Here is a 26,443-nt window from a genome sequence, read left to right as displayed (position 1 = left end):
AATCCCCCAAACTCCTGGAATGCCAGGGCCTTACCTGGCGAGCAGGGCGACGCCGTCGTGGTGCCGCTCCGGGCTGGCCATGAGCTCCCAGCCCCCGGAATCGCCCACGTCCCGGACAACCTCCTCGCTGCCACCCCGCAGCAGCATCGCCCGCAGCGTCTCCACCGCACAGCTGGGGAGGGAAGGACAGCACGGCTTGGGCTGGGCTCAGTTGGGTTCAGCTTGGGCTCAGTTTGGGCTCAGTTTGGGCTCAGTTTGGCTGTTTGGGCTCAGTTTGGGCTCAGCTTGGGCTCAGTTTGGGCTCAGTTAGGCTGTTTGGCTCAGTTTGGGTTCAGTCTGGCTCAGTTTGGGCTCAGTTTGGCTGTTTGGCTCAGTTTGGGCTCAGTTTGGCTGTTTGGCTCAGTTGGGTTCAGTTTGGGCTCAGTTAGGCTCAGTTTGGCTGTTTGGTTCACTTGGGTTCAGTTTGGGCTCAGTTAGGCTCAGTTTGGCTGTTCAGCTCAGTTTGGGCTCAGTTTGGCTCAGTTTGGCTCAGTCTGGTTCAGTTTGGGCTCAGTTAGGCTCAGTTTGGCTCAGTTGGGCTCAGTCGGGCTCAGTTTGGGCTCAGTTAGGCTGTTTGGCTCAGTTTGGGCTCAGTTTGAGCTCAGTTTGACTGTTTGGCTCAGTTTGGGTTCAGTCTGGCTCAGTTTGGGCTCAGTTTGGCTGTTTGGCTCAGTTTGGGCTCAGTTTAGGTTGTTTGGCTGTTTGGCTCAGTTGGGTTCAGTTTGGGCTCAGTTAGGCTCAGTTTGGCTGTTTGGCTCAGTTGGGCTCAGTTGGGCAGTTTAGGCTCAGTTTGGCTGTTTGGCTCGGGTTCAGTTTGGGCTCAGTTTGGGCTGTTTGGCTCAGTTTGGCTGTTTCACTCAGTTGGGCTCAGCTGGGCTCAGTTAGGCTCAGTTTTGGCTCAGTTTAGGCTCAGTTTGGCTATTTGGCTCAGTTGGGCTCAGTTTGGCTGTTCAGCTCAGTTTGGGCTCAGTTAGGCTCAGTTTGGCTGTTTGGCTCAGTTGGGTTCAGTTTGGGCTCAGTTAGGCTCAGTTTGGCTGTTTGGCTCAGTTGGGTTCAGTTTGGCTCAGTTAGGCTCAGTTTGGCTCAGTTGGGCTCAGTTGGGCTCAGTCTGGCTCAGTTTGGGCTCAGTTTGGCTGTTTGGCTCAGTTTGGGCTCAGTTAGGCTGTTTGGCTCAGTCTGGCTCAATCTGGCTCAGTTTGGGCTCAGTTTGACTGTTCAGCTCAGTTTGGGCTCAGTTTGGCTGTTTGGGCTCAGTTTGGGCTCAGCTGGGCTCAGTTTAGGCTCAGTTTAGGCTCAGTTTGCTGTTTGGCTCAGTTTGGGCTCAGTTTGGGCGGGGAGCGCGGACCCCACACGTGGAGGCCACGGAATTCCGGGAGCCGGGGGCTCGGGGCTGATGGGTTTTGGGATCAGGGAGCCAGTTCCTGAGGGTCTGGATTCCCACCGGGATGTGGGATAAGGGATTGGTGGCAGGGGAATGGGGGGTTGTCCCTGCTTGTTGAGCCCCAGGAGCCACGGGAAGCCCGGATTTACCTCGGGAAGGACACCCAGGGTTTGGGATTGAGGGTGGGAAAACCAACCCTGCCCACACAGGAACCCCCCCCCTCCGAGAGGGACGAGCACCCACAGGACCCTCCCCGACAACTGGAGCGTCCTCGGCTCGGCCAAATCCGAGGATCCTCGAGGTTTTCCAGCCTCAGCCATTCCATGGATCCTCCGGGGCCAATGATTCCAGATCCTTCCCTTTTTCCCCACGGGAAAAGCACGGGGGGGGGAGCGGGGAAGGACACGAGCACGACGCGGGTTTCCTGTTCAACACGAGAGGATTCCCAGCTGGATTCCCCACGGAAAAGCCTCAAACCTTCCCTGGAAAGCCCGGCCAAGGAGCCCACGGAGGAGCCAGCGGGTTCCTGAGGGAATTCCCGCTGTCAGTGATGGGAAAAGGGAAAAGCAGGAGCGGGAAAGGGCCCCAGCTCAGCTCTGGGGACGGGTAGAGGGTCCTCGGGGCGATTTAAGCATCAAGGGAATTAATTACTAATTAAGGAAAACCTCAGGCAGGAGGAGTCATCCACCATCTGCCCGGGACAATCTGGTGTCTGTAACAGTCACGGAATCCTGGAATGGTTTGGGTGGGAAGAGACTTAAAGGTCATCTAATTCCAACCCCCTGACACGGGCAGGGACACCTCCCACCATCCCAGGGGGATCCAACCTGGCCTGGGACATTTCCAGGGATGGGGCAGCCACAGCTTCTCTGGGAATTCCATCCCAGCCCCTCCCCACCCTCCCAGCCAGGAATCCCTTCCCACTATCCCAGCTAACCCTGGGAAGCCATTCCCTGTGTGCTGTCCCTCCAGCCCTTGTCCCCAGTCCCTCTCCAGCTCTCCTGGAGCCCCTTCAGGCCCTGGAAGTGGCTCCAAGGTTTCCCTGGAGCAGCCCAGATGGCCCAGCGAGGTTCAAACAGCTCCATTTGTCGGGATTCTCCCACAGAGCAAAGCCCCTGACCTGGAAAATCCCTTCCAGCAGTTTGGGATAAACCCCCAGGCTCCCTCTCCCTTTGGTGCTTCACATCCCACCTTGGAATCACATTCCCCTTCGGAATCGTGGAACGGTCGAGCTGGAAAAGGCCTCCGAGCCCACCCAGCCCAACCAATCCCCAAGTGCCACATTCCCAGGGATTTTCAATCCCCCCAGGGATGTTCAATCCCCCCAGGAATGTCGAATTCCCCCAGGGATGGGGGACTGGATGGTCAGGACAATCCTTTTCCCGCAGGGAATTTTTCCCCAACATCCAGCCCCCCGAGTGTTGTTCCCGCGGGGTTTTTTCCCTTCCCACGGTGTCCCACGGATAATTCCCGCCTTTCCCAGCCCAGCCTGTGTCTCCCAGGCTGCCCTTCCTGCCCAGGGATCGTTTCACCTTCCCTGTCTCCCATCCCAGAGACTCAGAATCCGAGATGTGGCCAGGAAATGGTTTTGATATTGGAACCCGGCTGGAATTTCACATCCCTGTGTCCTGGACAAAGACAGTTCCCTCTCCATCCATCACCAATGGATTCATGGACACCTGCCCTGCTCCTCTGCTCCATCCGGGGGGATTTGGGGTCAGGGAGGAGCCCTTTTATCCCTTTTATCCCACAAAATCCTCGTGGGACCCGACCGTGATCCCGTGGGAGCAAAGGGGAGCATCCCTGCAGGATGCATCCCAAATCCCAGTCCCTCTGGTCACATCCCAGCCCAGACCAGTTTAACACACCCAAAACCCAGTTCCTCTGGTTCCATCCCAGCACATCCCAGCACAGACTGGTTTTGCACACCCCAAAAACCAGTTCCTGTGGTCACATCCACACCCAAAAACCAGTTCCTGTGGTCACATCCACACCCAAAAACCAGTTCCTCCAGTCACATCCACACCCAAAAACCAGTTCCTCCAGTCACATCCCAGCACAGGCTGGTTTTGCACACCCAAAAAACCAGTTCCTCCAGTCACATCAACACCCAAAAACCAGTTCCTGAGGTTCCATCCCAGCCCAGACTGGTTTTACCCCCAAATCCCAGTTCCTGAGGTTCCATCCCACCTTAGACTGGTTTTACACCCAAATCCCAGTTCCTGAGGTTCCATCCCAGGCTGGTTTTACCCCCAAATCCCAGTTCCTGTGGTTCCATCCCAGCCCAGACTGGTTTTACACCCAAATCCCAGTTCCTGTGGTTCCATCCCAGCTCAGACTGGTTTTACACCCAAATCCCAGTTCCTGTGGTTCCATCCCAGCCCAGACTGGTTTTACACCCAAATCCCAGTTCCTGTGGTTCCTTCCCAGCTGTAACTGGTTTTACACCCAAATCCCAGTTCCTGTGGTTCCATCCCAGCTGTAACTGGTTTTACACCCAAATCCCAGTTCCTGTGGTTCCATCCCAGCACAGACTGGTTTTGCACACCCCAAAAAACCAGCTCCTGTGGTCACATCCACACCCAAAAACCAGTTCCTGAGGTGACATCCCAGCACAGGCTGGTTTTGCACACCCCAAAAACCAGTTCCTCCAGTCACATCCACACCCAAAAACCTGTTCCTGTGGTTCCATCCCAGTACATCCCAGTACAGGCTGGTTTTGCACACCCCAAAAACCAGTTCCTCCAGTTACATCCACACCCAAAAACCAGTTCCTCCAGTCACATCCCAGCACAGGCTGGTTTTGCACACCCAAAAAACCAGTTCCTCCAGTTACATCCACACCCAACCCCAGTTCCTCCAATCACATCCACACCCAAAACCCAATTCCTCCAGTCACATCCCAGCACAGGCTGGTTTTACACCCCCAAATCCCAGTTCCTGTGGTTCCATCCCAGCTGTAACTGGTTTAAATCCCAGTTCCTGTGGTTCCATCCCAGCTGTAACTGGTTTAAATCCCAGTTCCTGTGGTTCCATCCCAGCTCAGACTGGTTTTACACCCAAATCCCAGTTCCTGAGGTTCCATCCCACCTTAGACTGGTTTTACACCCAAATCCCAGTTCCTGTGGTTCCATCCCACCTTAGACTGGTTTTACACCCAAATCCCAGTTCCTGTGGTTCCATCCCAGCTGTAACTGGTTTTACACCCAAATCCCAGTTCCTGAGGTTCCATCCCAGCCCAGACTGGTTTTACACCCAAATCCCAGTTCCTGTGGTTCCATCCCAGCTGTAACTGGTTTAAATCCCAGTTCCTGTGGTTCCATCCCAGCCCAGACTGGTTTTACACCCAAATCCCAGTTTCTGAGGTTCCATCCCAGCCCAGACTGGTTTTACACCCAAATCCCAGTTCCTGTGGTTCCATCCCAGCCCAGACTGGTTTTACACCCAAATCCCAGTTCCTGAGGTTCCATCCCACCTTAGACTGGTTTTACACCCAAATCCCAGTTCCTGTGGTTCCATCCCAGCCCAGACTGGTTTTACCCCCAAATCCCAGTTCCTGTGGTTCCATCCCAGCTGTAACTGGTTTAAATCCCAGTTCCTGTGGTTCCATCCCAGCTGTAACTGGTTTTACACCCAAATCCCAGTTCCTGCTGTTCCATCCCAGCCCAGACTGGTTTTACACCCAAATCCCAGTTCCTGTGGTTCCATCCCAGCTGTAACTGGTTTAAATCCCAGTTCCTGTGGTTCCATCCCAGCCCAGACTGGTTTTACACCCAAATCCCAGTTCCTGTGGTTCCATCCCAGCTCAGACTGGTTTTACACCCAAATCCCAGTTCCTGTGGTTCCATCCCAGCTCAGACTGGTTTTACACCCAAATCCCAGTTCCTGAGGTTCCATCCCAGCCCAGACTGGTTTTACTCCCAAATCCCAGTTCCTGAGGTTCCATCCCACCTTAGACTGGTTTTACCCCCAAATCCCAGTTCCTGTGGTTCCATCCCAGCTGTAACTGGTTTAAATCCCAGTTCCTGTGGTTCCATCCCAGCTGTAACTGGTTTAAATCCCAGTTCCTGTGGTTCCATCCCAGCTGTAACTGGTTTAAATCCCAGTTCCTGTGGTTCCATCCCAGCTGTAACTGGTTTAAATCCCAGTTCCTGTGGTTCCATCCCAGCTCAGACTGGTTTTACACCCAAATCCCAGTTCCTGTGGTTCCATCCCAGCCCAGACTGGTTTTACACCCAAATCCCAGTTCCTGTGGTTCCATCCCAGCCCAGACTGGTTTTACACCCAAATCCCAGTTCCTGTGGTTCCATCCCAGCTGTAACTGGTTTTACACCCAAATTCCAGTTCCTGTGGTTCCATCCCAGCTGTAACTGGTTTAAATCCCAGTTCCTGTGGTTCCTTCCCAGCCCAGACTGGTTTTACACCCAAATCCCAGTTCCTGTGGTTCCATCCCAGCACAGGCTGGTTTTGCACACCCCAAAAAACCAGTTCCTGTGGTCACATCCACACCCAAAAACCAGTTCCTGAGGTGACATCCCAGCACAGGCTGGTTTTGCACACCCCAAAAACCAGTTCCTCCAGTTACATCCACACCCAAAAGCCAGTTCCTCCAGTCACATCCCAGCACAGGCTGGTTTTGCACACCCAAAAAACCAGTTCCTCCAGTCACATCCACACCCAAAAACCAGTTCCTGAGGTTCCATCCCATCCCAGACTGGTTTTACACCCAAATCCCAGTTCCTGTGGTTCCATCCCACCTTAGACTGGTTTTACACCCAAATCCCAGTTCCGGTGGTTCCTTCCCAGCTGTAACTGGTTTTACACCCAAATCCCAGTTCCTGTGGTTCCATCCCAGCACAGACTGGTTTTGCACACCCCAAAAAACCAGCTCCTGTGGTCACATCCACACGCAAAAACCAGTTCCTGAGGTGACATCCCAGCACAGGCTGGTTTTGCACACCCCAAAAACCAGTTCCTCCAGTCACATCCACACCCAAAAACCTGTTCCTGTGGTTCCATCCCAGTACATCCCAGTACAGGCTGGTTTTGCACACCCAAATCCCAGTTCCTCCAGTTACATCCACACCCAAAAACCAGTTCCTCCAGTCACATCCCAGCACAGGCTGGTTTTGCACACCCCAAAAACCAGTTCCTCCAGTTACATCCACACCCAACCCCAGTTCCTCCAATCACATCCACACCCAAAAACCAATTCCTCCAGTCACATCCCAGCACAGGCTGGTTTTACACCCCCAAATCCCAGTTCCTGTGGTTCCATCCCAGCTGTAACTGGTTTAAATCCCAGTTCCTGTGGTTCCATCCCAGCCCAGACTGGTTTAAATCCCAGTTCCTGTGGTTCCATCCCAGCTGTAACTGGTTTAAATCCCAGTTCCTGTGGTTCCATCCCAGCTGTAACTGGTTTTACACCCAAATCCCAGTTCCTGTGGTTCCATCCCAGCTCAGACTGGTTTTACACCCAAATACCAGTTCCTGAGGCTCCATCCCAGTTTAGACTGGTTTTACACCCAAATCCCAGTTCCTGTGGTTCCATCCCAGCTGTAACTGGTTTTACACCCAAATTCCAGTTCCTGTGGTTCCATCCCAGCTGTAACTGGTTTAAATCCCAGTTCCTGTGGTTCCATCCCAGCCCAGACTGGTTTTACACCCAAATCCCAGTTCCTGAGGTTCCATCCCAGCCCAGACTGGTTTTACACCCCAATCCCAGTTCCTGTGGTTCCATCCCAGCTGTAACTGGTTTTACCCCCAAATCCCAGTTCCTGTGGTTCCATCCCATCCCAGGCTGGTTTTACACCCAAACTCCAGGTTCCTTCCCATCCCAGGCTGGTTTTACCCCCAAATCCCAGTTCCTGCTGTTCCATCCCATCCCATCCCATCCCGATTTCCCCCCCTTACCTGCCGGGCTGGAGGCTCCGGGCGGTGGCTCCGTGGCTCCTCCTGTCCCTGCCCTGCAGGTTTTTGGGGAGCTGCACCCCCAGGGAGCAGCTGAGGCGCAGCAGGAGGGTCCCAAAAAGGGCCGGGTAGAGCCCCAGCACGGCGGCCCCCGCCTCCGGAGCCGACAGGAGCTCGTGGAGAGCGCAGGTGGCCTGGGAAAACCGGCAGGGAAAACCCGGGAATTAGGGAATTTGGGGAATTAGGGACACCTCGCACAGCAAATCGCTCCCCCCGCGGGACCTCGGAGTGACCCCAAACTCGTGTCTGTCCCGCCAGGCAGGGCTGGGCTGGGGTGAGGGATGGACCTGGGAATTCTGTGGGATACCTGGGAGTTCTGGGGGACCTGGGAATTCCATGAGACCTGGGAATTCTGTGGGAAGGAAGGGGATGTGATCCCTCAAATCACTGCCCCGGGTGACCTCGGAGTGTCCCCAACTCGTGTCTCTCCCCCTCTCCCACCGGGGCGGGGTGAGGGATGGACCTGGGAATTCTGTGGGACCTGGGAGTTCCGTGGGACCTGAGAATTCTTATGGGACCTGGGAATTCTCTGGGATACCTGGGAATTCTCTGGGATACCTGGGAATTCTTGTGGGACCTGGGAATTCCGTGGGAAGGAAGGGGATGTGATCCCTCAAATCCCCCCCCCGAGTGACCTCGGAGTGTCCCCAACTCGTGTCTCTCCCTCTCTCCCACCGGGGCGGGGTGAGGGATGGACCTGGGAATTCTGTGGGATACCTGGGAATTCTGGGGGATACCTGAGAGTTCTGGGGGACCTGGGAATTTCGTGGGATACCTGGGAATTCCGTGGGAAGGAAGGGGATGTGATCCCTCAAATCACTGCCCCGGGTGACCTCGGAGTGTCCCCAACTCGTGTCTCTCCCTCTCTCCCACCGGGGCGGGGTGAGGGATGGACCTGGGAATTCTGTGGGACCTGGGAGTTCCGTGGGACCTGAGAATTCTTATGGGACCTGGGAATTCTGTGGGATACCTGGGAATTCTCTGGGATACCTGGGAATTCTTGTGGGACCTGGGAATTCCGTGGGAAGGAAGGGGATGTGATCCCTCAAATCACTCCCCCGGGTGACCTCGGAGTGTCCCCAACTCGTGTCTCTCCCTCTCTCCCACCAGGGCCGGGGTGAGGGATGGACCTGGGAATTCTTGTGGGACTTGGGAATTCTGTGGGATACCTGGGAATTCCGTGGGATACCTGGGAATTCCGTGGGAAGGAAGGGGATGTGATCCCTCAAATCACTCCCCCGTGGGTCCTCAGAGTGTCCCCAACTCGTGTCTCTCCCTCTCTCCCACTGGGGCAGGGTGAGGGATGGACCTGGGAATTCTGTGGGATACCTGGGAATTCTGTGGGACCTGGGAATTCTGTGGGATACCTGGGAATTCAGTGGGAAGGAAGGGGATGTGATCCCTCAAATCCCCCCCCCGAGTGACCTCGGAGTGTCCCCAACTCGTGTCTCTCCCTCTCTCTCACCAGGACTGGGGTGAGGGATGGACCTGGGAATTCTGTGGGATACCTGGGAATTCTGTGGGACCTGGGAATTCCGTGAGACCTGGGAATTCCGTGGAAAGGAAGGGGATGTGATCCCTCAAATCCCCCCCCCCGGGTGACCTCGGAGTGTCCCCAACTCGTGTCTCTCCCTCTCTCCCACCAGATCAGGGTGAGGGATGGACCTGGGAGTTCTGTGGGATACCTGGGAATTCTGTGGGATACCTGGGAGTTCTGTGGGACCTGAGAATTCTTATGGGACCTGGGAATTCTGTGGGATACCTGGGAATTCTCTGGGATACCTGGGAATTCCGTGAGACCTGGGAATTCTGTGGGAAGGAAGGGGATGTGATCCCTCAAATCACTGCCCCGTGGGACCTCGGAGTGTCCCCAACTCGTGTCTCTCCCTCTCTCCCACCGGGGCGGGGTGAGGGATGGACCTGGGAATTCTGTGGGATACCTGGGAATTCTGGGGGATACCTGAGAGTTCTGGGGGACCTGGGAATTTCGTGGGATACCTGGGAATTCCGTGGGAAGGAAGGGGATGTGATCCCTCAAATCACTGCCCCGGGTGACCTCGGAGTGTCCCCAACTCGTGTCTCTCCCTCTCTCCCACCGGGGCGGGGTGAGGGATGGACCTGGGAATTCTGTGGGACCTGGGAGTTCCGTGGGACCTGAGAATTCTTATGGGACCTGGGAATTCTGTGGGATACCTGGGAATTCTCTGGGATACCTGGGAATTCTTGTGGGACCTGGGAATTCCGTGGGAAGGAAGGGGATGTGATCCCTCAAATCACTCCCCCGGGTGACCTCGGAGTGTCCCCAACTCGTGTCTCTCCCTCTCTCCCACCAGGGCCGGGGTGAGGGATGGACCTGGGAATTCTTGTGGGACTTGGGAATTCTGTGGGATACCTGGGAATTCCGTGGGATACCTGGGAATTCCGTGGGAAGGAAGGGGATGTGATCCCTCAAATCACTCCCCCGTGGGTCCTCAGAGTGTCCCCAACTCGTGTCTCTCCCTCTCTCCCACTGGGGCAGGGTGAGGGATGGACCTGGGAATTCTGTGGGATACCTGGGAATTCTGTGGGACCTGGGAATTCTGTGGGATACCTGGGAATTCAGTGGGAAGGAAGGGGATGTGATCCCTCAAATCCCCCCCCCGAGTGACCTCGGAGTGTCCCCAACTCGTGTCTCTCCCTCTCTCCCACCAGGGCCGGGGTGAGGGATGGACCTGGGAATTCTTGTGGGACTTGGGAATTCTGTGGGATACCTGGGAATTCCGTGGGATACCTGGGAATTCCGTGGAAAGGAAGGGGATGTGATCCCTCAAATCACTCCCCCGTGGGTCCTCAGAGTGTCCCCAACTCGTGTCTCTCCCTCTCTCCCACTGGGGCAGGGTGAGGGATGGACCTGGGAATTCTGTGGGACACCTGGGAATTCTTGTGGGATACCTGGGAGTTCTGTGGGATACCTGGGAATTCTGTGGGATACCTGGGAGTTCCGTGGGATACCTGGGAATTCCGTGGGAAGGAAGGGGATGTGATCCCTCAAATCATTCCCCCCGTGGGACCTCGGAGTGTCCCCAACTCGTGTCTCTCCCTCTCTCCCACCGGGTCGGGGTGAGGGATGGACCTGGGAATTCTGTGGGATACCTGGACATTCTGTAGGACACCTGGGAATTCTGTGGGATACCTGGGAATTCCGTGGGAAGGAAGGGGATGTGATCCCTCAAATCCCTCCCCGGGTGACGAGTGTCCCCAACTCATGTCTCTCCCTCTCTCCCACCAGGGCCGGGGTGAGGGATGGACCTGGGAATTCTGTGGGACCTGGGAATTCTGTGGCACAAACCTCCCCCCCAGCCAAGGCCATGGAGAGGGAATTCCAGGAGCTGGGAAGGGGCAGGGGGGGCCTCTGGAAAACTCTCCCCCTCAGCCAAGGCCATGGAGAGGGAATTCCAGGAGCTGGGAAGGGGCAGGGGGGGGCTCTGGAAAACCCTTCCCCTCAGCCAAGGCCATGGAGAGGGAATTCCAGGTGCTGGGAAGGGGCAAGGGGGGGCTCTGGAAAACCCTTCCCCTCAGCCAAGGCCATGGAGAGGGAATTCCAGGAGCTGGGAAGGGGCAGGGGGGGGCTCTGGAAAACCCTTCCCCTCAGCCAAGGCCATGGAGAGGGAATTCCAGGCGCTGGGAAGGGGCAGGGGGGGCCTCTGGAAAACCCTTCCCCTCAGCCAAGGCCATGGAGAGGGAATTCCAGGCGCTGGGAAGGGGCAGGGGGGGCCTCTGGAAAACCCTCCCCCTCAGCCAAGGCCACGGAGAGGGAATTCCAGGAGCTGGGAAGGGGCAGGGGGGGCCTCTGGAAAACCCTCCCCCTCAGCCAAGGCCATGGAGAGGGAATTCCAGGAGCTGGGAAGGGGCAGGGGAGTCCCTGGAAAATCCTCCCCCTCAGCCAAGGCCATGGAGAGGGAATTCCAGGAGCTGGGAAGGGGCAGGGGGGGCCTCTGGAAAACCCTCCCCCTCAGCCAAGGCCATGGAGAGGGAATTCCAGGAGCTGGGAAGGGGCAGGGGGGTCCCTGGACACACTCACAGCCAGGGGCAGGGTGGTGGCCACGCGCTCGGATCCGTTGCCCAGCAGGAAGCTCTTGGTCTCCTTGTAGGGGATGTCCCTGCTGAGCTTCTCCAGGAGCTGCTCCAGGACCTGGGAGGTGAGGGTGGGATCCACGGCCAGGGATCTCCACATGGCACAGGTGTGGCTGGGGGGAAAACAGGGACAAAGAGGGGCTTGGCACCGCCGGGAAAACCACGGGGAGCGGGAGAAATCCCAGCCCAGTGACCCCTGAAGGACACCCAGAGCCCCCCAAAATTCCCAGTTTTCCCCAGGGTAACAGCCCGGGAGCTGCTGGTTCGCGTCAGGAATGGAACATCGGGAATGTTGTGAGGAGGAGGAGGAGGAGGGAAACTCTGCTCGCTGAGCAGCTCCCTAAAGCATCCCAAAATTCCCAGCTCTGCAGGGACAGCTCTGCTTCCAGAGCCTCAAAGCCTGGAAAAGTGCCTAAAATTAGCCCCAGTAGTTCAGCATCCAAAGGAAATCACAGAAGGATCTGGGTGCTGGAGAAAGGAGCCAAAGGATGGTGTGGAGAACACCCTAAAAACCAGCTCCAACCCTCCAGGTCCCAAAAGAAATCCCAGAAGTATCTGGGTGTTGGAGAAAGGAGTTTATGGGCAACATCCTAAAAATCAGCTCTGACCCTCCAACATCCAAAGGAAATCCCAGAAGGATCTGGATACTGGAGAAAGGAGCCAAAGGAGGATGTGGAGAACACCCTAAAAACCAGCTCCAACCCTCCAGCTCCCAGAGGAAATCCCAGAAGGATCTGGGTGCTGGACAAAGGAGCCAAAGGATGATGTGGAAACCCCCCCCAAAAATCAGCTCTGACCCTCCAGCTCCCAAAGGAAATCCCAGCAGGATCTGGATACTGGAGAAAGGAGCCAAAGGATGATGTGGAAACCCCCCCCAAAAATCAGCTCTGACCCTCCAGCTCCCAAAGGAAATCCCAGCAGGATCTGGATGCTGGAGAAAGGAGCCAAAGGATGATGTGGAAGCCCCCCCCAAAAATCAGCTCTGACCATCCAGCTCCCAAAGGAAATCCCAGAAGGATCTGGGTACTGGAGAAAGGAGCCAAAGGATGGTGTGGAAAGCCCCCCAAAAATCAGCTCCAACCCTCCAGCTCCCAAAAGAAATCCCAGCTGGATCTGGATACTGGCGGAAGGAAGCAAAGGACGAGGCAGAAACTCCCCCAGGAAAATCATCTCCAATCCTGCATCTCCCAAAGGAAATCCCAGCAGGATCTGGATGCTGGAGAAAGGAGCCAAAGGAGGATGTGGAGAACACCCTAAAAACCAGCTCCGACCCTCCAGCACCCAAAGGAAATCCCAGAAGGATCTGGATACTGGAGAAAGGAGTTTATGGGCAACATCCTAAAAATCAGCTCTGACCCTCCAGCATCCAAAGGAAATCCCAGAAGGATCTGGATACTGGAGAAAGGAGCCAAAGGAGGATGTGGAGAACACCCCAAAAACCAGCTCCAATCCTCCAGCACCCAGAGGAAATCCCAGAAGGATCTGGGTGTTGGAGAAAGGAGTTTATGGGTAACACCCTAAAAACCAGCTCCAACCCTCCAGCTCCCAAAGGAAATCCCAGAAGGATCTGGATACTGGAGAAAGGAGCCAAAGGAAGATGTGGAGAACACCCTAAAAACCAGCTCCAACCCTCAAGGTCCCAAAAGAAATCCCAGAAGGATCTGGGTGATGGAGGAAGGAGCCAAAGGAGGATGTGGAGAACACCCCAAAAACCAGCTCCAACCCTCCAGCTCCCAAAAGAAATCCCAGAAGGATCTGGATACTGGAAAAAGGAGCCAAAGGGTTTTTATGGGCAATACCCTAAAAATCAGCTGTGACCCTCCAGCTCCCAAAGGAAATCCCGGAAGGATCTGAGTACTGGAAAAAGGAGCCAAAGGGGGGTTTTATGGGCAACACCCTAAAAATCAGCTCTGATCCTCCAGCTCCCAAAGGAAATCCCGGAAGGATCTGGGTGCTGGACAAAGGAACCAAAGGATGATGTGGAAACCCCCCCCCAAAATCAGCTCTGATCCTCCAGCTCCCAAAGGAAATCCCAGCAGGATCTGGATACTGGAGAATGGAGTCAAAGGAGGATGTGGAGAACACCCTAAAAACCAGCTCCAACCCTCCAGCTCCCAAAGGAAATCCCAGAAGGATCTGGGTGCTGGAGGAAGGAGCCAAATGAGGATGTGGAGAACACCCCAAAAACCAGCTCTAACCCTCCAGCTCCCAAAGGAAATCCCAGAACGATCTGGGTGATGGAGGAAGGAGCCAAAGGACGAGGCGGAAACTCCCCCCCCGGAAAACCATCTCCGATCCCTCGTCTCCCAGAGGAAATCCCAGCAGGATTGAGGGGGTGGAGGAGGGCGTGGGCAGGACCTGTCGAAGGGCAGGGAGCTGCCCAGGAGGCTGGAGACCACGAGGCTGGAATGTTGGGCCGCCAGGATGTACACGGTCTGCTGGGCCGCCTTCCGAAGGTGCTCCTCGTCCACCTCCTCCAGCTTCCCGTGGATGATGCTCACGATGTCCGGGATCTGGGAGGGGGAGGATGGACAGAGAGAGAGAGAGACAGGGGATGAGCCTGGAATGTGTGGCGGCCTGAAGGGGCTCCAGGAGAGCTGGAGAGGGACTGGGGACAAGGGCTGGAGGGACAGCACACAGGGAATGGCTTCCCAGGGTTAGGTGGGATATCGGGAAGGGATTCCTGGCTGGGAGGGTGGGGAGGGGCTGGGATGGAATTCCCAGAGGAGCTGTGGCTGCCCCATTCCCTGGGAGTGTCCAAGGCCAAGGTTGGATCCCCCTGGGATGGTGGGAGGTGTCCCTGCCCGTGGCAGGGGGTGGGAATGGATTTTCCCAATATCCCAACTAAACCTGGGCCTGGGAGCAGCGGAGGGGCTGGAGCTGAACGTGAGGAGACCCCTCAGCTCTCCCTCCGAGCCACAAAAGGTGCTTTAAGGCCAAGAGGAAGTTCAGGGGCTGGCGGCAAATTCCCGGGATTAGGCCGGGATCTGGAGAAGGCTCCGGCCCCGGGGCTGAGCTCAGCTCGGCCCCAGAGCGGCTCCCAGGCTTAGCAACAGGTCGGGTTTCAGGATCTGGGGCCGACCCAAAGGTGAGTCACGGCAGCTGGAGCGTCCCCAGGTCGGATCCCGGGAATGAGGTAACGAGCGGGAGCTCCAGCGCCCGCAAATCCCGGGGAAAAAGCGGGAGGGGGGAACCCGGTGTTTCCAATTACTGAGGGAGGGAGGGAGGGGGGAGCTCGGCCCCCCAAGGTGGGGATTAGACTAAAAAGCCTCCTGTGTCCAGCACCTCTAAGCCCTCGCCCCCAAAAAACATTCCAAGTCGGTTTTCCAGCCAGGAACAAAGGGCTGATCCGAAGGTTTCACGGGAATGAGAGGCCTCCTGGTAACGGTGAACTCCTCAACTCCAGTCGGAGGCAACGGGAGGATGGAGGAGGGAGGGGAACGTCAGGAACATCCATGGGAAGGTGGAGGAGGGAGGGGAACATCAGGAACATCCATGGGAAGGTGGAGGAGGGAGGGGAACGTCAGGAACATCCATGGGAGGAGGGAGGAGGGAGGGGAATGTCAGGAACATCCATGGGAGGAGGGAGGAGGGAGGGGAATGTCAGGAACATCCATGGGAAGGTGGAGGAGGGAGGGGAACATCAGGAACACCAAGGGGAAGGTGGAAGAGGGAGGGGAATGTCAGGAACACCAACGGGAGGATGGAGGAGGGAGAGGAATATCAGGAACATCCATGGGAGGAGGGAGGAGGGAGGGGAATGTCAGGAACATCCATGGGAAGGTGGAGGAGGGAGGGGAATGTCAGGAACACCAAGGGGAGGGTGGAAGAGGGAGGGGAATGTCAGGAACACCAAGGGGAGGAGGGAGGAGGGAAGGGAATGTCAGGAACATCCATGGGAGGATGGAGGAAGGAGGGGAACATCAGGAACACCAAGGGGAGGAGGGAGGAGGGAGGGGAATGTCAGGAACACCAATGGGAGGAGGAAGGAGGGAGAGGAATGGAAGGGAATGTCAGGAACACCAACGGGAGGAATGAGGAGGGAAGGGAATGTCAGGAACACCAACAGGAGGGAAGGGAATGTCAGGAACACCAACGGGAGGATGGAGGAGGGAGGAAATGTCAGGAACATCCATGGGAAGGTGGAGGAGGGAGGGGAACGTCAGGAACACCAAGGGGAGGAGGGAGGAGGGAGGGGAATGTCAGGAACAACAATGGGAGGATGGAGGAGGGAGAAGAATGTCAGGAACATCCATGGGAGGATGGAAGAGGGAGGGGAATGTCAGGAACACCAACGGGAGGAGGGAGGAGGAAAGGGAACGTCAGGAACATCCATGGGAGGCTGGAGGAGGGAGGGAAACGTCAGGAACACCAAGGGGAGGGGGGAATGTCAGGAACAACAATGGGAGGATGGAGGAGGGAGGGGAATATCAGGAACATCCATGGGAGGATGGAAGAGGGAGGGGAACATCAGGAACATCCATGGGAGGGTGGAGGAGGGAGGGGAACGTCAGGAACACCAACGGGCGGAATGAGGAGGAAGGAGAACATCAGGAACATCCATGGGAGGATAGAGGAGGGAGGGGAACATCAGGAACATCCATGGGAGGATGGAGGAGGGAGGGGAATGTCAGGAACACCAAGGGGAGGGTGGAAGAGGGAGGGGAATGTCAGGAACACCAACAGAAGGAGGGAGGAGGGAGGGGAACATCAGGAACACCAAGGGGAGGGGGGAATGTCAGGAACATCCATGGGAGGGTGGAGGAGGGAGGGGAATGTCAGGAACACCAATGGGAGGATGGAGGAGGGAGAGGAATATCAGGAACATCTATGGGAGGATGGAAGAGGGAGGGGAATGTCAGGAACACCAAGGGGAGGAGGGAGGAGGGAAGGGAACGTCAGGAACATCCAAGGGGAGGGGGGAAGAAGGAGAGGAATGTCAGGAACACCAATGGGAGGGTAGAGGAGGGAGGGGAATGTCAGGAACACCAACGGGAGGAATGAGGAGGAAGGAGAACGTCAGGAACATCCATGGGAGGATGGAAGAGGGAAGGGAACATCAGGAACACCAAGGGGAGGGTGGAGGAGGGAGGGGAATGTCAGGAACATCCATGGGAGGATGGAGGAGGGAGGGGAACGTCAGGAACACCAAGGGGAGGGTGGAGGAAGGAGAGGAACATCAGGAACATCCATGGGAGGCTGGAGGAGGGAGGGGAATGTCAGGAACACCAATGGGAGGATGGAGGAGGGAGGGGAACGTCAGGAACATCCATGGGAGGATGGAGGAGGGAGGGGAATGTCAGGAACACCAATGGGAGGGTGGAGGAGGGAGGGGAACGTCAGGAACACCAAGGGGAGGGGGGAATGTCAGGAACAACAATGGGAGGATGGAGGAGAGAGAGGAATATCAGGAACATCCATGGGGGGATGGAAGAGGGAGGGGAATGTCAGGAACACCAATGGGAGGAGGGAGGAGGAAAGGGAACGTCAGGAACATCCATGGGAAGGTGGAGGAGGGAGGGGAACATCAGGAACACCAAGGGGAGGGTGGAAGAGGGAGGGGAATGTCAGGAACACCAAGGGGAGGAGGGAGGAGGGAGGGGAACATCAGGAACATCCATGGGAGGATGGAAGAGGGAGGGGAACATCAGGAGCATCCATGGGAGGATGGAAGAGGGAGGGGAACATCAGGAGCATCCATGGGAGGCTGGAGGAGGGAGGGGAACGTGAGTGGAGAACGAGGAAGGTCAGCAGGGAAGGTCCCCAAAAAACTTTGGGACAGGTGTGTTCCTTTGGGAAAAAAATGTGTTGGGAATGGCAGGTGTGAGCCAGGGGATGGTGGGGACAGAGAGGGGACAGGGAGATGCTCCAAGGGCTGGAGCCCCTCTGCTCTGCAGCCAGGCTGGGAGAGCTGGGAATGTTCACCTGGAGAAGGGGAAGGATCCAGGGAGAACTTGGAGCACATTCCAGGGCCTGAAGGGGCTCCAGGAGAGCTGGAGAGGGACTGGGGACAAGGGATGGAGGGACAGCACACAGGGAATGGCTTCCCAGGGTTAGGTGGGAGATTGGGAAGGGATTCCTGGCTGGGAGGGTGGGGAGGGGCCGGGATGGAATTCCCAGAGAAGCTCTGGCTGCCCCATCCCTGGAAGCATCCCAGGCCAGGTTGGATCCCCCTGGGATGGTGGGAGGTGTCCCTGCCCGTGGCAGGGGGTGGGAATGGCTGACCCTCAAGCCCTTCCCATCCCAAACCATTCCAGGATCCCACGGCAGGGGTCAATCCCCTTCCCTCTGGGCAACCCCTCAAGGACCTGCCCCTTCCCGGCGAATTATCCCAGCGGTGGGAATTATCCAGGGAAAGAAAGCGGAAGAAAAGGGCCAAGACCCCTCTGGAGACGCCTCTGGAAGCAGCTCCAGGGCCCAGCAGCCGGATTGTGGGTTTTTTTACCTTCTCCTGCAGGACCCCTCCCCGTTCCTTGAGCAGGCAGTTGATGATGACGGTGGCGGCGCGGGAGCAATTCCTGTCGGGATCCCCCAGCCCCTCAAACAGGGACAGCAGCAGGTTCATGAGCTGATCCGGAGGGATCCGCCTCCCAATCACCTGTGGGAGGGCGAGAGGGTGGGAATTCTGTCCCCTGGGGGACACCAGGGACCACCCAACTGCCCCCCCTGGGTCTCCCGGAGCTCTCCCTGGATCCGAGGATGGATGGAGCTGCTCCAGGGTGTGGGGAATGTCTGCTGGAATTCCTGCTGGGAATTTGGGGAATGGCAGCTTGGCCAGGACAAAAACACTCCCAGATTATCCCCAGCTACAGGAACAGGGAAGGGGGATCGGGCTCTGCTCCCAGGGAACAGGGACAGGATGAGGGGAAAAGGCCCCAAGTTGTGCCAGGGGAGGTTTATTTGGGATATTGGGGAAAAATCCCTCCTGGGAAGGGCAAGAGGGGTCCAAGAGGTGGGAATTCTGTCACCTGGGGGACACCAGGGACCACCCAACTGCCCCCCATGGTTCTCCCAGAGCTCTCCCTGGAGCTGAGGATGGATTGAGCTGCTCAGGGAGAGCTTTTGTGGGGAACATCTGCTGGAATTCCCACTGGGAATTTGGGGAATGGCAGCTTGGCCAGGACAAAAACACTCCCAGATTATCCCCAGATACAAGAACAGGGAAGGGGGATCGGGCTCTGCTCCCAGGGAACAAGGGACAGGATGAGGGGAGAAGGCCCCAGGTTGTGCCAGGGGAGGTTTATTTGGGATATTGGGGAAAATCCCTCCTGGGAAGGGCAAGAGGGGTCCAAGAGGTGGGAATTCTGTCACCTGGGGGACACCAGGGACCACCCAACTGCCCCCCTGGGTCTCCCGGAGCTCCCCCTGGATCCGAGGATGGATTGAGCTGCTCCAGGGAGAGCTGGGTGTTGGGAATGTCTGCTGGAATTCCCGCTGGGAATTTGGGGAATGGCAGCTTGGCCAGGACAAAAACACTCCCAGATTCTCCCCAGCTGCAGGAACAGGGAAGGGGGATCAGGTTCTGCTAGCAGGGAACAGGGATAGGACGAGGGGAAACGACCCCAGGTTGTGCCAGGGAGGTTTATTTGGGATATTGGGGAAAATCCCTCCTGGGAAGGGCAAGAGGGGTCCAAGAGGTGGGAATTCTGTCACCTGGGTGACACCAGGGACCACCCAACTGCCCCCCGTGGGTCTCCTGGAGCTCCCCCTGGATCCGAGAATGGATTGAGCTGCTCCAGGGTGTGGGGAATGTCTGCTGGAATTCCCACTGGGAATTTGGGGAAGGGCAGCTTGGCCAGGACAAAAACACTCCCAGATTATCCCCAGCTACAGGAACAGGGAAGTGGGATCGGGCTCTGCTCCCACGGAATGAGGGACAGGATGAGAAGAAAGGCCCCAAGTTGTGCCAGGGGAGGTTTATTTGGGATATTGGGAAAAATCCCTCCTGGGAAGGGGCTGCCCAGCCCTGGATCCCCATCCCTGGGGGGGGATGGAGCATCCCTGGGGAGGTGGCACTTGGGGACATGGGCAGGGCTGGCCCAGGGGGGGATGGTTGGACTCAGTGGGCTCTGAGGGGTTTTCCAACCTCAGCAATTCCATGATTCCATGGTTTTAGCTCCCTCTGGAGCTCCCAGCACGGGAAACACCCCTGAAAGAGGAGCTCACCCCTCATCCCACCCCTCACCCCAGTTGTTGGAAACCCCGTGGATCCAGAGACCCCCCCACCTTGGGACCGTTCTGGCTGCCAAGGATTCCCACAGAAGGGTTTTCCCGAGGCTGGAGCTGCAGCTCCCGAGCCCATCCCGGCCTCCAGGGCTTCCTGCATCCAGCTGCTCCCACTGGGGAGCAGGAGGGACCAGGGTCTCCATCCCGGGGACCACGGGCAGCTCATGGAGCCTTGGGATGGGTGGGAAGGAACCTTAAAGGTCATTTAATTCCAGGGCAGGGACACCTCCCACTATCCCAGGGGAATCCAACCTGCCCTGGGACACTCCCAGGGATCCAGGGGCAGCCACAGCTCCTCTGGGAATTCCAGCCCAGCCCCTCCCCACCCTCCCAGCCAGGAATTCCTTCCCAATATCCTGTGGAAACCTCCCCTTTTCCAGTCTGAAGCCATTCCCTGTGTCCCGTGAGCAGGAACATCCCAAGGAAGGACCAAGTGTGAGCTCAGAGGGTGGAAAAGGATTCCCAGGCCTGGCCTAACCCCTGATCCCAGTATCCCCAATTTCCAGGGGGATATTCCCCCATTCCCTCCTCCTTCCTTAAGTCCCGTTGGCTGAGCTGCAGGAATTGGGGTGGGATTGCAGGAATTGGGGTGGGATTGCAGGAGTTGGGGTGGGATTGCAGGAATTGGGGTGGGATTGCAGGAATTGGGGTGGGATTGCAGGAATTGGGGTGGGATTGCAGGAATTAGGGTGGGATTGCAGGAATTAGGGTGGGATTGCAGGAGTTTGGGGTGGGATTGTAGGAGTTGGGGTGGGATTGCAGGAGTTGGGGTGGGATTGCAGGAGTGACATCCATTCCCACCCCCTGCCATGGGCAGGGACACCTCCCACCATCCCAGGGTTGATCCAACCTGCCCTTGGACACTCCCAGGGATGGGGCAGCCACAGCTCCTCTGGGAATTCCATCCCAGCCCCTCCCCACCCTCCCAGCCAGGAATTCCTTCCCACTATCCCACCTAACCCTGGGAAGCCATTCCCTGTGTGCTGTCCCTCCAGCCCTTGTCCCCAGTCCCTCTCCAGCTCTCCTGGAGCCCCTTTAGGCCCTGGAATGTGCTCCAAGCTCTCCCTGGATCCTTCCCTTCTCCAGGTGAACATTCCCAGCTCTCCCAGTCTGGCTCCAGGAGCCTCCCAGCTCACAAAGTGACCCCTTCCTCGGGACACTCCTGCCCAAACTGGGGACCAGCAGCTTCCCAGTGGGATGAGGAGCATTCCCTATCCAGGGGAACTCTCCAGGTGGCCCAGGAGGAGAAGACCCCGGTGATTTGTGTCCAGGGCAGCCCTTCCCAGCAGGGATTTTCCCCAGTATCCCAAATAAACCTCCCCTGGCACAACCTGGGGCCTTTTCCCCTTGTCCTGTCCCTGTTCCCTGGGAGCAGAGCCCGATCCCCCTTCCCTGTTCCTGTAGCTGGGGATAATCTGGGACTACTTTTCTCCTGGCCAAGCTGCCATTCCCCAAATTCCCAGCGGGAATTCCAGCAGCCATTCCCCACACCCAGCTCTCCCTGGAGCAGCTCCATCCATCCTCGGGATGGGGACTCCAGGGCTGGGCAGCCCCTTCCCAGGAGGGATTTTTACCCCAATATCCCAGGGGCTTCCCAGGAGCCTCTGGATCCCGTGGATGGCCGGGAACAGGAGGCCCCACGTTCCCCGTGGCTCCCAGTCCATCCCAGTCCATCCCAGTCCATCCCAGTCCATCCCAGTGGCCGTTACCATGGCGATGCTGGTGCAGGCGTGGAAGAGGACGGTGAAGTCGGGCTCCTCCAGGCCTTTCTTCAGCGCCTTCAGCCCCTCCACCATCTCATCCCTGTGGTCCCGGGCGAAACCTGCATCCAGAGGGAGCAGAATTCCTCAGCTTCCCACCCAAAAAACCTCTCAAAAATCCCAAGGAGACAAAAATCCCGAGGAGACAAAAAAATCCCGAGGAGACAAAAAAATCCCGAGGAGACAAAAAAATCCCGAGGAGACAAAAAAATCCTGAGGAGACAAAAAAATCCCGAGGAGACAAAAAAATCCTGAGGAGACAAAAACCCCAAGGAGACAAAAAAATCCCGAGGAGACAAAAAAATCCCGAGGAGACAAAAATCCCGAGCCAGGGGACCCTTTCCAAGCCCTGCCAAGGGCCAGGAGAGCTCATCCCAGAGATTTGGGCAGGGCTGGATCAGCTTGGAGCGACCTGGGCTGGTGGAATCCATGGGATGGGGGGAATGAGATGATCTTTAAGGCTCATTCCAGCCCCAAATCCCAGTCCTGGCATTCCCTAGAACTCCTCTCGGGATGGGTGGAATGAGGATGATCTTTAAGGCTCATTCCAGCCCCAAATCCCAGTTGTAGGATTCCCTGGAATTCCTCTCGGGATGGGTGGAATGAGATGATCTTTAAGGCTCATTCCAGCCCCAAATCCCAGTTCTGGGATTCCCTGGAATTCCTCTCGGGATGGGTGGAAGGAGATGATCTTTTAAGGCTCATTCCAGCCCCAAATCCCAGGTCTGGCATTCCCTGGAATTCCTCTCGGGATGGGTGGAAGGAGATGATCTTTTAAGGCTCATTCCAGCCCCAAATCCCAGGTCTGGTATTCCCTGGAATTGCTCTTGGGATGGGTGGAATGAGATAATCTTTTAAGGATCATTCCAGCCCCAAATCCCAGTTCTGGGATTCCCTGGAACTCCTCTCGGGATGGGTGGAATGAGGATGATCTTTTAAGGCTCATTCCAGCCCCAAATCCCAGTCCTGGCATTCCCTGGAACTCCTCTTGGGATGGGTGGAAGGAGATGATCTTTTAAGCCTAAAATCCCAGTTCTGGCATTCCCTGGAACTCCTCTCGGGATGGGTGGAACGAGATGACCTTTAAGGCTCATTCCAGCCCCAAATCCCAGTCCTGGCATTCCCTGGAACTCCTCTTGGGATGGGTGGAATGAGGATGACCTTTAAGGCTCATTCCAGCCCCAAATCCCAGGTCTGGCATTCCCTGGAATTCCTCTTGGGATAGATGGAAGGAGATGATCTTTTAAGGCTCATTCCAGCCCCAAATCCCAGTCCTGGCATTCCCTGGAACTCCTCTTGGGATGGGTGGAATGAGATGACCTTTAAGGCTCATTCCAGCCCCAAATCCCAGTTGTAGGATTCCCTGGAATTCCTCTTGGGATAGATGGAAGGAGATGATCTTTTAAGGCTCATTCCAGCCCCAAATCCCAGTCCTGGCATTCCCTGGAATTCCTCTCGGGATGGGTGGAAGGAGATGATCTTTTAAGGTTCATTCCAGCCCCAAATCCCAGTCCTGGCATTCCCTGGAACTCCTCTTGGGATGGGTGGAATGAGGATGACCTTTAAGGCTCATTCCAGCCCCAAATCCCAGGTCTGGCATTCCCTGGAATTCCTCTTGGGATAGATGGAAGGAGATGATCTTTTAAGGCTCATTCCAGCCCCAAATCCCAGTCCTGGGATTCCCTGGAACTCCTCTTGGGATGGGTGGAATGAGATGATCTTTTAAGGCTCATTCCAGCCCCAAATCCCAGTTCTGGCATTCCCTGGAACTCCTCTCGGGATGGGTGGAATGAAATGATCTTTTAAGGCTCATTCCAGCCCCAAATCCCAGTTCTGGGATTCCCTGGAATTCCTCTTGGGATAGATGGAAGGAGATGATCTTTTAAGGCTCATTCCAACCCCAAATCCCAGTCCTGGGATTCCCTGGAACTCCTCTCGGGATGGGTGGAACGAGATGATCTTTTAAGGCTCATTCCAGCCCCCAATCCCAAGTCTGGCATTCCATGGAATTCCTCTTGGGATAGATGGAAGGAGGTGATCTTTTAAGGCTCATTCCAGCCCCAAATCCCAGTCCTGGGATTCCCTGGAACTCCTCTCGGGATGGGTGGAAGGAGATGATCTTTTAAGGCTCATTCCAGCCCCAAATCCCAAGTCTGGGATTCCCTGGAATTCCTCTCGGGATGGGTGGAATGAGGATGATCTTTTAAGGCTCATTCCAGCCCCAAATCCCAGTTCTGGCATTCCCTGGAACTCCTCTCGGGATGGGTGGAACAAGATGACCTTTAAGGCTCATTCCAGCCCCAAATCCCAGTTCTGGCATTCCCTGGAACTCCTCTCGGGATGGGTGGAAGGAGATGATCTTTAAGGCTCATTCCAACCCCAAATCCCAGTCCTGGCATTCCCTGGAACTCCTCTCAGGATGTGTGGAATGAGATGATCTTTTAAGGCTCATTCCAGCCCCCAATCCCAAGTCTGGCATTCCCTGGAATTCCTCTCGGGATAGATGGAAGGAGATGATCTTTTAAGGCTCATTCCAGCCCCAAATCCCAGTTGTAGGATTCCCTGGAACTCCTCTCGGGATGGGTGGAACGAGATGATCTTTTAAGGCTCATTCCAGCCCCAAATCCCAAGTCTGGCATTCCCTGGAACTCCTCTTGGGATGGGTGGAATGAGATGATCTTTAAGGCTCATTCCAGCCCCAAATCCCAGTCCTGGCATTCCTTGGAATTCCTCTCGGGATAGATGGAAGGAGATGATCTTTTAAGGTTCATTCCAGCCCCAAATCCCAGGTCTGGGATTCCCTGGAACTCCTCTTGGGATAGATGGAAGGAGATGATCTTTTAAGGCTCATTCCAGCCCCAAATCCCAGTTGTAGGATTCCCTGGAACTCCTCTCGGGATGGGTGGAATGAGGATGATCTTTAAGGCTCATTCCAGCCCCAAATCCCAGTTGTAGGATTCCCTGGAATTCCTCTCGGGATGGGTGGAATGAGATGATCTTTAAGGCTCATTCCAGCCCCAAATTCCAGTTGTGGGATTCCCTGGAATTCCTCTTGGGATAGATGGAATGAGATGATCTTTTAAGGCTCATTCCAGCCCCAAATCCCAGTTCTGGGATTCCCTGGAACTCCTCTTGGGATAGATGGAAGGAGATGATCTTTTAAGGCTTTTAAGGTAGCACTGACCTCTCCTGGAGGGCGGGAGAACTCCGGGCTCCCAAAAAAACCCCAAAACCCTTTGGAACAACCTTCCAAAAATCCCTAAAAAAAAACCCCCTTCCCGGTCCGGGGAGAGCGGCCCCGGTTTGGGGGGGGGTCGATTTTCGGGGATGGTGGAAGAGATAATTAAGAATTATATAATGTATTGTGGTAATTAAGAATGTATATAATGTATAGTGGTAATTAAGAATGTATATAATGTATGTTGGTAGAGATAATTAAGAATTATATAATGTATAGTGGTAATTAAGAATGTATATAATGTATTGTGGTAGAGATAATTAAGAATTATATAATGTATTGTGGTAATTAAGAATGTATATAATGTATAGTGGTATAGAGATAATTAAGAATGTATATAATGTATTGTGGTAGAGATAATTAAGAATGTATATAATGTATTGTAGTATAGAGATAATTAAGAATGTATATAATGTACTGTGGTAATTAAGAATGTATATAATGTATAGTGGTATAGAGATAATTAAGAATGTAGATAATGTATTGTAGTATAGAGATAATTAAGAATGTATATAATGTATAGTGGTGGAGATAATTAAGAATGTATATAATGTATAGTGGTATAGAGATAATTAAGAATGTATATAATGTATAGTGGTAGAGAGATAATTAAGAATGTATATAATGTATAGTGGTGGAGATAATTAAGAATGTATATAATGTATAGTGGTATAGAGATAATTAAGAATGTATATAATGTATTGTGGTAGAGATAATTAAGAATGTATATAATGTATTGTGGTACAGAGATAATTAAGAATGTATATAATGTATTGTGGTACAGAGATAATTAAGAATGTATATAATGTATAGTGGTGGAGATAATTAAGAATGTATATAATGTATAGTGGTATAGAGATAATTAAGAATGTATATAATGTATTGTGGTAGAGATAATTAAGAATGTATAGAATGTATTGTGGCAATTAAGAATGTATATAATGTATTGTGGTAATTAAGAATGTATATAATGTATTGTGGTAGAGAGATAATTAAGAATGTATATAATGCATTGTGGTAATTAAGAATGTATATAATGTATAGTGGTATAGAGATAATTAAGAATGTATATAATGTATGGTGGTAATTAAGAATGTATATAATGTATAGTGGTAGAGATAATTAAGAATATATAGTTGCCTTTAGTTTGTATAGTATTTATTTGTGTCAATAAATGGAGATACTATATATATATATATATATACTGATAGAAATGTTATATATATATATAGATATATATATATATATAGTTGCCTTTAGTTTGTATAGTATTTATTTGTGTCAATAAATGGAGATACTATATATATATATATATATACTGATAGAAATGTTATATATATATATATAGATATATAGATATATATAGTTGCCTTTAGTTTGTATAGTATTTATTTGTGTCAATAAATGGAGATACTATATATATATATATATACTGATAGAAATGTTATATATATACATAGATATATAGATATATATAGTTGCCTTTAGTTTGTACAGTACATTTATTTGTGTCAATAAATGGAGATACTTCCCCTACAGAAGCCTGGAAGTTTCTCTCTCCAGTGTTGGGATAAATTGTTGGGAAGGGATGGGGAGAAGCCTAAAAATTGGATTTTTAGGATTTCTAAGGTGGCTCAAACTGCCACAAGGGGCTTGAAAGGACTGACTGATAGAAATCTTATATATATATATATATATATATATATATATATATAT

General features: G+C 54.3%; 1 protein-coding gene across 1 annotated transcript in view; it reads right to left on the bottom strand.

The window, feature by feature from the left end:
- Positions 1-26,443, bottom strand: part of MROH1 (maestro heat like repeat family member 1) — an 84,675-nt gene that overhangs the window by 5,388 nt on the left and 52,844 nt on the right. The window contains exons 21-26 of the mRNA XM_032700963.1: positions 21,439-21,551; positions 17,949-18,101; positions 13,862-14,016; positions 11,451-11,616; positions 7,334-7,524; positions 35-172 (exon numbers count right to left, since the gene is read on the bottom strand). Of these exons, the coding sequence (XP_032556854.1) occupies positions 35-172; positions 7,334-7,524; positions 11,451-11,616; positions 13,862-14,016; positions 17,949-18,101; positions 21,439-21,551 (916 nt within the window). The remainder of the gene's footprint in view (positions 1-34; positions 173-7,333; positions 7,525-11,450; positions 11,617-13,861; positions 14,017-17,948; positions 18,102-21,438; positions 21,552-26,443) is intronic.

The sequence above is a fragment of the Chiroxiphia lanceolata genome, chromosome 1 (assembly GCF_009829145.1).
Source record: "Chiroxiphia lanceolata isolate bChiLan1 chromosome 1, bChiLan1.pri, whole genome shotgun sequence".
NCBI classification, from domain to species: Eukaryota; Metazoa; Chordata; class Aves; order Passeriformes; family Pipridae; genus Chiroxiphia; species Chiroxiphia lanceolata.
The sequence above is the reverse complement of the archived record's forward strand: the minus strand, read 5'-3'. Positions and strand labels throughout refer to the sequence as shown.